Below are 12,722 nucleotides of genomic sequence, written 5' to 3' on the forward strand. Positions count from 1 at the left end.
AAAAGATTGCGCAGAAAACATGTTCAATGTCGGATTCGGCTAAGCTTGAGTCAATGCAATGGTGGTATGCATCAAATCACAGATGAAAATGACACTCATTTCATTCTCAGTGTATAGTATGCCAGACATGTGGACGTGATTCAAATCAAACAATGAACTTAAAAAACAAACAAATGTACACAACCTGTTTCCAAAAAGAAAATAGTAACACAATGACAGGCACATTAAAATGAAACATATACACTTCCTCTCCTGATAATGTCACGTGCGAGCACTCTCTCTACCTGGAGGCATTTAATGCGAGCGGTTAAAGCTGGGATGTTACTGCAGGACTTGCTGCATGTGGCATTGATGTAGCACTTTATGGCATCCTGCGGCTGGTTGCAGGACTCGTACAGCGTGCCCAGGTCCATCCAGGCGGCCGCATGGCTGTGGTCCAGCTGCACTGCACAGATGTATGCCTGCAGTGCGTCCATCGGCTGGTTCTGCTGCTGGTACAACACACTGAAGCACAGAAGAGAGGAGGGGTCAAAGAAGAAAAGCAAAACAAACAGCTGGTTCCTAACAAGCTAACTAGCTCAAAAGCATGAGCTTTTGCAGAATGAACTTAATAAACAATGTTTATTAAGAACTTACCCAATTGAGCACCATGTATCTGCACTGGCCTCAGACTTATCAATAGACTGTCGGTAAGATATGAAGGCATCTTGGACCTTCCCAATACTTGAGTAGCACCTGCATTACAAGCATAAACAATTCATTTACTTCAATACTTCATTTAACAGTGTTTTTTATATCCCAAAAAAAAAATTACATTGGTTTTGAGATAATCATTTAATCATTTTTTAATCAACTAAAAAGGAACTTGTAGTTTAATTAAATAGTTTGGTGAATACTTCAGGACACAAGCAAAAAGTTTGTTCAAACAACAGAAAACAAATAACTAATATTCTGATTAATGCATTGTTATAAAAAATATACACGGCGTCACATACACAAAAACCATTAAAAAAAAGGGTACACTGATATGTTCATTTAAATCAGACATAAGACTACTACAAGAGGTAAAAAGTGTTATCTACCTGCCCAGGAAGTACCAAGTCTGTCCCGAACTGGAGTCTGCTTCTAGGGACTTCTGCAGACACTGAATAGCATAGCTGTTTTTGTTGGCTTTATCTCCCAACTGTTCGACTGTGTGATGCATCCAGCCTGAGGGTGCGTTGGGAAACATGAGAATTACATCAAAAACTGCATTCTTAACAAAACAACCAAACACTCTCTTCCCCAACACTAAGCCACAGTGTGGGCTGTTGAGGCTGTTACGCTGGCACTTATAAAGGAGCAAATGGTTTGTGCTTGTTGTATTTAGGGTAGGGTGGGGAGATGAGGTTGAGCTGGTGGAATTGGCGGCTGGGGGGGTTCCAGCAGCTTCAAAAGGTCTCAGCAGATATGGCTCTGTCCAAACAGCCCCTCTTCACTGAATTCCCACCCAGCCAGAGGCTGTTAAGGAGAACGAGACAGTGTGCAGACAAAGAACTTCCCCCATGTGGCCTGGCTTCTCCTAGGCACTGATCCCAGCCGAGCTCTTAACACCTGTGGCAAGCGCCTGCACCCGGGACCCGTTACTACAGCAACCAGACCAATGCCGACAATTGCAGGGGCGACGTGGCAATGGTTTTATGGCAGCTGTTTTTTTTTTTTTTTTTGCTTTCTTTTTGTACTGATAAAAGAAAGAGGCTTGGAGTGACGAGGAGCTGCTGTTTAAGGATTTACAACACGCCACTGCGCCATTTTTTTTTTTTTTTTCAAATTATTATTCTATTACTTATTTATGCTTTCTACCCAAAGCACATTACAGACATTCCCATTCTGGAGTGCTTTGCTCATTGGTGCCTGTTTCCAGTTTACGGAATGGCCTTAGCACAGATTTCTAACAGCATCCCAAACTCAATTTGTGCATTTAACATTAGCACTTGCATCTGGAAAATTTGCACACCCTGGAGAACTGGGACACATTTGAGAAAACCTGGACAGTACATCTGGGGATGGTGTTGTTGAAAAAGCCACAAAAATATTTTGGGGAGACAGCATGATGCAATTCCTTAGTGTGGATTGTCAGAACGCTGTTTATTATGTACAATTATCTAAACTGAAACGTTATTAAAAAACCTGACATATTCTTACAACGTTTTTACAATTGAAGAGTTCAGATGCAAAAGCCTCTAAGTGCCATTTGAAATTTTCTTCTAGAATGATCATTTTTATCAAGCTTGTATATTTAAGTTCAGTGATTTCACTTAAATGGCAATGATGATTACCTATTAATTGTTATTTAAGTGAAATTACTGAACTTAAATATACAAGTTTGATAAAAATCATCATTAAAGAAGAAAATTTCAAATGGCATTTAGAGGCTTTTGCATCTGAACTCTTCAATTATTTCACAATATGCCACATTACACATCTTCAGAATGGTGGTTTCAGAACCAACTGTGCAGAATTCCAAACATTCAAACACCAGTCATTTACATACTTTGACACATCCCCCACCCTCTTGCACACTGCTACTTCTTACACTTTTGCCCAATTGTGTTAAACATTACTAACAAGATTGTCTTGTTTTTACCACTTCAGGACATTATTTTCACATTCAAATCCAGATTTGGTATACAAAATATGTGCAGAAAGTGTGCGGATTTCATTCTTTGACTAGACTGAAAAGCACAGCAAACATAAAAACACATTTTGACAAATGAAAACTTAGCAGTTTGTGATGATTACTGAATAGGATTTTTAAAATAAATTTATAAACTACTTTTATACATTTTAGAAAGTTATTTAAAAACTTTTTTCAAGCATGCAAATCTCAAATTCCCAAATATTCACAGGTACTCCATTTACTGTGGGAAAGCAGGAAGCAAGTAAAGCACACTCACCTAATTGTTGGAGCGTGGTTGCCTTCACCTGTGCAGGGAGATTCTCTGTTTGTAACAGACTCTCATAAGCTTCCTTTGCGATGCGGTATTTCTTCTGCAGACAAACAGAGAGAGGAGAGATGTTTTAGCAGACAAAAAGGGTCAGCGCTTTTATGGCCCCACAAAGGACCTCGTCAGACTGACCAAAATGTATGGTCTCAGGAAGAGATGAAACACACTGGACACTGACCAGGCCAGACACAGGGATGCAGGAGACGACAGACAAACACACACACACACACACACACACACACACACACACACACACACACACACACACACACACACACAGACAGACGAGGGGGATGGTAAGTCCAGGACAGACTAGACTTAACAAGCCTGACAAACACAGACATGCTCTGTATCAGTGTAACTTGAGAAGCCCTCTCAGAATAAGTGTTTGTTTTTCTTAGTGACCTTGACACAGATCTTTGTTGAAGATGATGGCCGACCACCATAGCTGACCGACCTGAGCAACCCGACTCCAAACACACAAGGGTCTGACAACATGAAAGCAATCTCATCTGTGTGTGGTGGACAATAAAATCAACCCATTGCAAAACATAGGTGTTGATTGGCTGGTTAGTGTAGCAGTCATTGCTTATAGCAAAGTTTTAAAATCAGTATGAGATTAAACTATCCTGAAACTATCCTGAATAGAAAGGACTAACTGAGTGACAAGAGTCTATCACTCATAACAGAGACCAATAGTTTAAAGCAAAAATGGGATGGCAGTGTGGGGACTGGTTGGCTGTAAACAAACCATCAAGGATGCACCCTAAAAGCAAAACCATCAATCATGAGTGATTGCAGGAGAACTAAACTGAGCAAAAGAAAACCCCAGGTCTTACAACACTGACCTGTCGCCTCTATGGCCTGGTTCCTTTACAAGCAGTTATCTACAATGCCTATAGGCCACAACAGCGGGGTGCTGGAAGTTTTAAAAATCATACTTAATGGGCAAATTCCAAGCGAAGTAGAAGTCACAAGGTTTACTAACCAGAGAAGACGATTTTTGCATTAAAAAAAAAAAATGATAACAAGTAGGACTGTGGTGAGTTTGTAATGTTAAGTAATGTTTTCTGAAACAAACAAACAAATCGCAACATTTGATTTGGTGTTTTGAGTTACTAATTTAAACTTGAATTGAATTTTTTTACTAAAAGCATGAAGATTCCTTGGGGAGTTAATTATTACAATATATATAAGTGGTTCTCAACCATGGGGTTGTGGATTACTTAAAATTAGGACTGTCAGTTAAACGCGTTAATAACGGCGTTAACGCAAACCCATTTTAACAGCGTCATTTTTTTTTTATCGCGCGATTAACAGTCTTTTTGGCCTAGAAAACTTTGTAGTTTTCTTTCACATGCTTTTGCAACAGGACGCGGCATGCGCGCGCTGCGCATTGAAACCCATTCATTTCAATGGCTTGTGCTGCAGGAGGACGTTTTGTTGCTTCGTCGACCAAAGCGCAAGCGGATCTAGCTAGACCGGAAACAAAACAGGCACGCCACACACACTCGTTTGGGCTTGTGAGCCGGCCAAATAGTAGGTTAACCTTACGTTTTGAGTGGATAATGAGCGCGAGACGCCGAAATGGATGCCAATAAGATTCTTAATGGAAACTTTACTTTACTAAAAAGTTGACAAATGGTTCAATTGACAAGACCAATGTGATGTGTGTTTTGTCGTTGTGAACTGAGCTATCATCATCGCAGCATGTCCAGTCTGAAATACCACTTGATGATGACCAAGCACACACACACACACACAGCTGATGCAAATCTTCTGCCCCCTCATCAATATCAGGACCTTGTTAGTATTTCTTTCACCCTTTTATTGATGGACAGTGTTACATTGTGTGAGAGATTATTTGCTCCAAGTGAGAATTTTATTGTGAATTTGAACACAGTATTGTCAATGTTGTTTTCAATAGAAAAAAGAAAAAAACATTTGCACAAAGCAAGCCGATCCACTTTACCATGTTGATAAGAGCATTAAAATGAAAAAAAAAAAAATGGGACAAAAAGAAATCAAGAGACATTTGGAATAGATAAAAATATGTGATTAATTGCGAGTTAACTATGACATTAATGCGATTAATCGCGATTAAATATTTTAAGTATTTTATTTTTAAATAGTTTATATATTTTTATATTTTATTTTAAATATTTTACTTCAGAAACCAAAGTCTCAGTCAGAGCAAAGTCACTGCTGGTGTTTTCATCATACAGCACATATAGAACATTATGAGTATCCCCCCCCCCCCCCCCCCCAAACATGAGTATCAGTGAAACACTGCAACTTACGATAAAACGTTACAAAAAGGGGAACACTCACCTGAATTTCATATACATGAGCGATGTGGAACTGAACTGTGGAGACAAAAAGAGGAAGTGATCAATACTGGAAATCCTTTTTTGATGGAAACGGAGCATCCAAATCTGATATGAGGTCAAAAATAAAACCGGCGTTCTTTGTCTTCTCTGTTTCAGCTTGGGCGTTAATAAGCGTATGGGTGTACAGACACACAGGAAGGAAGAATATTAGCTTGCCCTTTGTGCACTTCAAGCATGTCATTACTGCCCGTATGCAACACAAGGCTGAATTTAGTCATGCAGTTTCCCTGGCAACTGGAGTCTCGGGGAGGATGGAGATGGTGAACTGAAAAATCTAATTGAAGAAAGACTCAGCAAAGACGTGCCAACCTTTTTCCTTTGAAATTCTCCATCAAGGCGACAACATTGTATTTACTGCTAAAAAAAAATCACTCATGCATAATGCGACAATGCAATTAGCAAATAAAAAGACATTTACTTAAAATTAGCATGCTTAGGTCACTTACTTTCAGCTTTGGACAAAGTGCAGGGTGTGGAGTCAATCAATGCCAGCTGAAAATGCTGCAAGACAAGGTGAAGTTTGATTAGAATGGATATAGTTAGAAACACTTACAGATAGTAGGTATTTTTACAATCTGAATTGTCATTCTGAGGTCCTACTGTTAGATATGCCCATATGATTCTTTTTACAACCCAAAAACCACACGAACATAACAATCCATCCCATAAAGAATAAAAAGAAATTGGCTACAATAAAAGTGCTGTTTCTTCTGCAAAAAAGGGTCCAAAAATAGGTGTGTTACCTCTAATAGTATGGAAAGGCCATATGTGAGTAACAGCACAAACCTCCATTGTTATAATGCCATTAAAAAAAAAGATTCGACTAAATTTAGCAACATCATAAAAAAAAATGTCATTATGAAAGAGAAAGACAGTCAGGACAAGCATCGATCACCGTTTTCCCAAAACAACCTCAAGCACAATTGCCGATCGAACAACTTATCGGCTTACCGATATTTAAGAATTTTCCCATAATCGGGTATCAGTTTTGTAATATCGGATTCGCCGATAAATGATGTCATCTTGTGGCCGTTTTGAGAATTCCGCAATTGCAGCACGTGTCTGAGGAGATTAGGAAACAAGTCTGTGCACAGGTAAAGTATATGTTCTACTTGCTTTGCTTTAATTATTCAACTTTATTTAACAAAAGAAATGAGATTTGAGACAAAAATGCCTGATATAGTTTATTTATGCAGCTTGGTTCTAAAAAATTGAGACAAACTCATGGAGTCACGTATGGTAATCCGTCATGCCCTGCCCCAATAAAGGCGTAACTTTACATGAATTAAATAATACAGACATGAATGAGTGCATGTTGAAAACAAAAGTGCCGAATTTAATTCTCTATCTCTTGTATTTGCTCAGCATTAAGGCCATTGCACACCGAGTCCGAAATTCGCATCCGAAATTTTCGCACGTTAAAAAAAAAATTCGACCTCACGTTATGTCAGTACCGCTTGCACACCGCCTCCGAAACTTTCATCCGTCATAAAATTAATCGGATCGGGTTCGATTTTCTGCGTTTTTCGCATCAAGAGCCAGCATTTTGAGAGGCAATTCAGGGCCGGGGGAGCTCGTCCTCAAATCATTGCACATATGCGCCATGCTTTCAGTTTCGGTTTTCAATTCGATCAAGTGTTTATGTTCTCTTCTCTATATTGGATTATGAAATTAATAAACCTCCCCTTTCAATCAGATTGAAATTTAGGATCGAATAAAGTGTGATTGAGCAGCCTATTCGATAACTAATGTATTATTTGGGCACAATATATACACAATATATACACAATAACAGCCTAGCTGTTCTGTCTGCCGAGCGCTTCCACCGGGCCGCGCACGGGTGTGTGTGTGTGTGTGTGTGTGTCCATACCTGGTCCATACCAGACACACTGCCAGTCTCTGTTCAGAATCGATTGGTTCACGGAAATTGGTGGTCTTGTTTTTAATATGTGGCTCCAGAATCGCTAGCAAAGCATCGAACTGTCCCACTGACATTCTGAGGTAAATTTTGAATCGCTCAGGATAAATTCGCAACTCCTTGATAAGGTGGGACTCTCCTTCCTCTCTGCGCAATTTCAGGATTGGATGGACGTAATATTTTCTCTTTCTTCTCTTTTCAATAAGAGAGAGGGCAAAAATCATCCTCACTGCTTGACAAATCCATTTGGTATTTTTGCGTTTCTTCCCGCAAAGGTTTAATAAATACGCAACGGACTCAGTGTGCAAGGTTTCTATGCGTGACGAATTTTTAGGCTGACGAACACGAAAATACGCATACGAAAATTTCGTACTCAGTGTGCAATGGCCTTTAGTCTCGAAAAAAAAGTTTGTTCATATTGCTGAGCACTCACTGGGTTGATGATCAGGAACGCTCAAGCACAGCCACTGAATGAAACTTTTGACCAGATAATCTTGTTTAAACACCCTAGATTATATTATCATTTACTACATAGCAATTATCTTGCTAATACACATCTAAATATACCACTTTGTGGAAATTAATTATTTATTTATTATCTGCACGCGCGATCGCTGTTGAGTAACCTAAGTTGTAGTTCTGTGTAAATGCATTAATAAACAGCACTTTGTCAGAAAGCATTTCATGATCTAGACCGACAAAATAATTATTAATAATTAATAACATACTACTAGTTGGCAAATGCAATGATGTATATGCTGTTTTGTTACTTTCCTTTCCTTTTCTATTCAGTGAATTAATATTACCCAGTGAATTATTCCTCGCTCTTACTTTATCCCTATTAAACGGCACATAAACCTTAAACGGTTTCAAATGAATTACATTTCTGCAAATGTGATATGACTCCCCTGTCAATTATTTCCTCCATATGAAAACATTAGACTTAACATTTATTTTGCCTATTGTAAACATTGTACAATTGTATGTATAATTCGATATAAATTATATAATGTAATAATATAAATGTTTTTATTGTAATTTGAAGATTTTAATTTAACATGAAATACTGCTAACTTTCAACACTTGAAAAGATGACTGAAAAGAGGAAAAATCAAAGTGAAGAATGGACTTCACTCAGTCAGTGGGAGGGGTGGCAGTTTGCAAAGAATGCCAAATGAACGCAAGCATGGAGTCAAAAGTCTACTGCAAAAAAAAAAAAAAAAAATACCTCCAACACGTGGAACCACTTAAAGATACATCACTCGAATCAACTATATTTGAAGAGGCAAAGAAAAAAAAGATGCTGAAGAGGCGAAGAAATTGTGTATAAATATAACACGTTTTTTTTGTATGCAAGGGAGTGATTGTTATAAATAAAATGGTTTCTTCAGTTCATTTGTGTTGTAATAATTGTGTCAGAAGTATAAGAAGTATAACAGTAAATAAATAACGGGTTCTGCATATCGGTTCTCAGGCACATAATCATTCAAATAATCGGTATCGGTCGATAAAAAAAAACGATATAAATACTGTTCGTTTTCTCACACAAACCGCTTGTTTCGTGTCTTAGGCCATCAATGTGTACTTACATTTATGAGTCATTAAATCATGTTTAATTTTGACTTCTCTGTGCATGCTTTATGGTGGACCCCCTTAGCCTCCATTATATGACTGACAGACAACAACGGTTTGACTGAAAAATGTCAAAATTGAAAATACTGTGGAAACAAAGACAACTACATCTTGGATGTCCTTGAGGTAAGCTAAAACATATCAAAAATTAATTTCAAAGTGAACTATCCCTTTAAGTGAGTCAGAATCGTTCAAAACACCACAGTTTATGTGTGTGAGTGAGTTCTGCATGCTCACAACCAAGTATAAACAACACATATAGGAATCAATGTACAGTATTAGACAGTTATTTTATTTTATGGGAATTGCTAATTCAGTGAGCTTGTGCTTTTTACTTGGTTTTTGACTGACAACCATTTTAAAACACATGATTAGATTCTGTGCATTAAGCCTCGCAGTGTAGTGCTATAGGCCACGTCTAGTTACCTGTAATGCACTTCATTGTTTCAACATTTTATTTGATCTTTTTAATTGAGGTTTCCATATATTATTTACTTATACTTTTAATAGCATTAATAATTAACTCATTTCATTTATTAAAAAGCATTTAAAAATTTACTAATTTTATTTATTTAAAAAAAAAAATATATATATATATATATATATATTTATATAAAAGTTACAATAGTTTTTGCTTGGGTATACTATTTATGAAGACTTCAGCTGCCAAATCCTCTAAGTGCATCTAACATTTTTCTTTTAAATTAGCATTTTTTTCCAGGCTTCTGTGTTTAGGTTCAGTAGTTTCAGTAGTCAGTTATTGAAATGCCTTTCTTACAGCAGCACACGAAACGCTGTTGTGTTTAGATGCTACTCACGAAAGCGTGTCATTGCCACTGTAACGCTTTTCTTTAGCCTTAAAACGGGCAGAAATATGAGGTTGATGACCTTTGCTCTTGACAGTAACGGAAACTACCACAGGCTCATTCGTTTTATCATACTCCTCCATCTTTAGTTTAAAAATTTCTTTAAACAGACTTGCAGCCAGGCAATTGAAAGCGAGCTCATATAAACACCGTTTTTCATCTTAAAATGATGATTCGATTTGCATCTTCTGATTGGTTATTTGAACTTGGAGGCTTTTGCTGGCAAAGGGAAGTGGTGTTTAGAGGTTTCTGCCAACGTACCGGTATTACTCAATGGGCTGACACTGGGATTTACAGCATTTAATAATTTGTCAAAAATGATTAACATTTACTAAAACATTTAGATCAAAAGGGGAATCTATTAAAATTAGTTAATGCACTGTGAATTTTTTATTAACAAACATTAGAAGTTAATAAATGCTGTAAAAAATTATTGCTCATTGTTAGTTCACGTTAATGCATTAACTAATGTTAACAAATACAACCTTATTGTGAAGCGTTACCATAATTTCATGTTTACAATTATAATATAATTGTACTGTTTTTAATTTATGCTTATTTGCGTGTTTAATATTACAATATTTTTACAGTACCTTTAAAAAAAAGAGAGAAAAAAACATGATTCATTACGATAATGAGAAAGTGGGGGGAAAGGTTGCCATTATTATAATGCTATTATTTTATACATAGCTATTAGCTACCAAATTATTCTGACTCGAGAGGAAACAGCAAGGTCAAGAGGATCAGAGACAGCTACTGCTGTATATTAAGATGGGCACAGGACACAGAGAAACCATCTGTGAGCAGCATGATCACAACACTAATCACAAACACTTTGCCCAGAACTAGCAGCTGCTGATGTTACCAAGAAACCAGCCCTTATTAAATAATGCACTGAAACCTGTCCTCCTAGCACAGAGGAACCATCCAGCTGCATATTCACAACTGAGGAAAGTGGCCATGCATTACAATGTCCTAAATTTGATGTCCAGCGTACAAACCTCAAAAAACGATTACAGAAGGACTTCCAACACTTTTACAGCCTGCCTATAAAACAATCAGTGGAGTCAAATGAACAGACAACACTACACTCAGAGACAGCAAATTCATATTTTAGAATAATTGAAAGATAAAATGGTGCAACCAAGAGAGAATTTTGCTATGAATTACCATTCCAAGTAAAGCATTAAAAAATCTTAGCACTTACATGCCAACGAATCATCACTGCTGTCAGTCGAAACAAGGAAATCATACACACACACCTATCTGCTTCATACAGACATCCTCCAGCAAACAAAAACACGGATTACTGACCATAGCAAGCCCTTTGTGTTGAGCTGGTCTCCATTGACCAACTGCTTCCTACACGTTTGCTCTCTCTCTCTCTCTCTCTCTCTCTATGGCTCTCGACTGGCAAGTAGATAATGCAGCAGGATTACCAGTGTGCGTCTCTCTCTCTAATACTGATTACTATTCAAGAGAGCAGCGGCAGCAGCTGAGAGATGACACGCTGCTCTCTCCTGCCGTAAGCTTTCGCTCTCTGCAGGAAATCGGGACAGAGTGACAAGAGTGAATAGGGAAAAACAAGTTGAAAAGACAGAAGAGGCAGCAGACTGTTCTGTGCATCACATCAGCAAGCATTAAAACTATTCTATGGAACCAACATGCTTTCAGGACACACACATATATATAAGGGCTGTCAGTTTAACGCGTTTTTACGGCGTTATTTTTTTATCGCGCGATTAACAGTCTTTTTGTCCTAGCAAACTTTGTCGTTTTTTCACATGCTTTTGCAACAGGATGCGGCATGCATCCTGATCCATTTCGGCGTCTCGCGCTCGTCAAAGCCGGCTCGCAAGCCCAAACGTGTGTTTGCGGTCGTGCCTGTTGTTTTGTTTCCGTTCTAGCTAGATCCGCTTGCGCTTTGTAAATGGTAAATGGACTGCATTTATATAGCGCCTTCATAGACCTAATGGCCACCAAAGCGCTTTACATTTGCCTCACATTCACCCATTCATACACTCATTCATACACCAACGGCAGTGTCAGCCATGCAAGGCGCCAGCCAGCTCGTCGGGAGCAGCTGGGGTTAGGTGTCTTGCTCATGGACAACTCGACACTTGGTCAGGTGGAACCGAGGATTGAACCACCAACCTTTCGGTTCGTAACCCACATGAACCACTGCCGCTTTGGTCGAATAAGCAACAAAACGTCCTCGCGCAGCGCAAGCCATTGAAATGAATGGGTTTCAGAGAGCAAGGGGAGGACGTTTTGTGCCGCACACACTCGTTTCGGCTTGCAAGCAGGCCAAATAGTAGCGTTACGTTTTGAGTGGATGACGAGTGCAAGACGCCGAAATGGATGCCCTAAGATTCTTAATGGAAAGTTTACTTTTAAAAAGTTGCCAAATTGTCCCATTGACAAGACCAAGTGTGTTTTGTCATTGTGAACTGAGCTATCATCATCGCAGCACGTCTAGTCTGAAACACCACTTGATGATGGCCAAGCAAACACACACACAGATGAAGCGAATTCTCCACCCCCTCGTCAATATCAGCACCTCGTCAGTATTCTTTCACCCTTTTATTGATAGACAGTGTTACATTGTGAGAGAGATTATTTATATATGTTAGTGTGAAATTGAACACTAATGTTATTTTCAATAATAAAAAAAAACATTTGCACTAAACAAGCCGATCCACTTTTCCATGTTGACAAGAGCATTAAAATGAGAAAAAAAATAATGTAACAAAAAGAAATCAAAAGACATTTAGAATAGATAAAAATGTGCGATTAATCGCGAGTTAACTATGACATTAATGCGATTAATCACGATTAAATATTTTAATCGTTTGACAGCACTAATATATATATATATATATATATATATAAAGCCACTCAAAGCATCTTAACACGGCGGAAATTCTTA

The 12,722-nt window shown here is 38.2% G+C and overlaps 1 protein-coding gene across 9 annotated transcripts in view; it reads right to left on the bottom strand.

Moving 5' to 3' along the window:
• The window catches only part of kdm6a (lysine (K)-specific demethylase 6A), a 51,003-nt gene that overhangs the window by 14,942 nt on the left and 23,339 nt on the right, over nt 1–12,722 (bottom strand). For 7 of the 9 annotated variants that reach the window (XM_089133158.1, XM_039676316.2, XM_039676315.2 and 4 more), the window contains 6 exons: nt 5,824–5,878; nt 5,319–5,353; nt 2,937–3,030; nt 1,083–1,209; nt 637–735; nt 285–504 (listed from right to left, as the gene is read on the bottom strand). In XM_089133158.1, coding sequence (XP_088989284.1) covers nt 285–504; nt 637–735; nt 1,083–1,209; nt 2,937–3,030; nt 5,319–5,353; nt 5,824–5,878 — 630 coding nt within the window. Of the gene's footprint in view, nt 1–284; nt 505–636; nt 736–1,082; nt 1,210–2,936; nt 3,031–5,318; nt 5,354–5,823; nt 5,879–11,000; nt 11,039–11,107; nt 11,180–12,722 lie in introns of those variants that run through there. The other 2 variants (XM_039676319.2, XM_039676318.2) reach the window with 2 other exon arrangements.

This window comes from Pimephales promelas, chromosome 7, assembly GCF_988280905.1.
Source record: "Pimephales promelas chromosome 7, fPimPro1.hap1.1, whole genome shotgun sequence".
Classification (NCBI taxonomy): domain Eukaryota; kingdom Metazoa; phylum Chordata; class Actinopteri; order Cypriniformes; family Leuciscidae; genus Pimephales; species Pimephales promelas.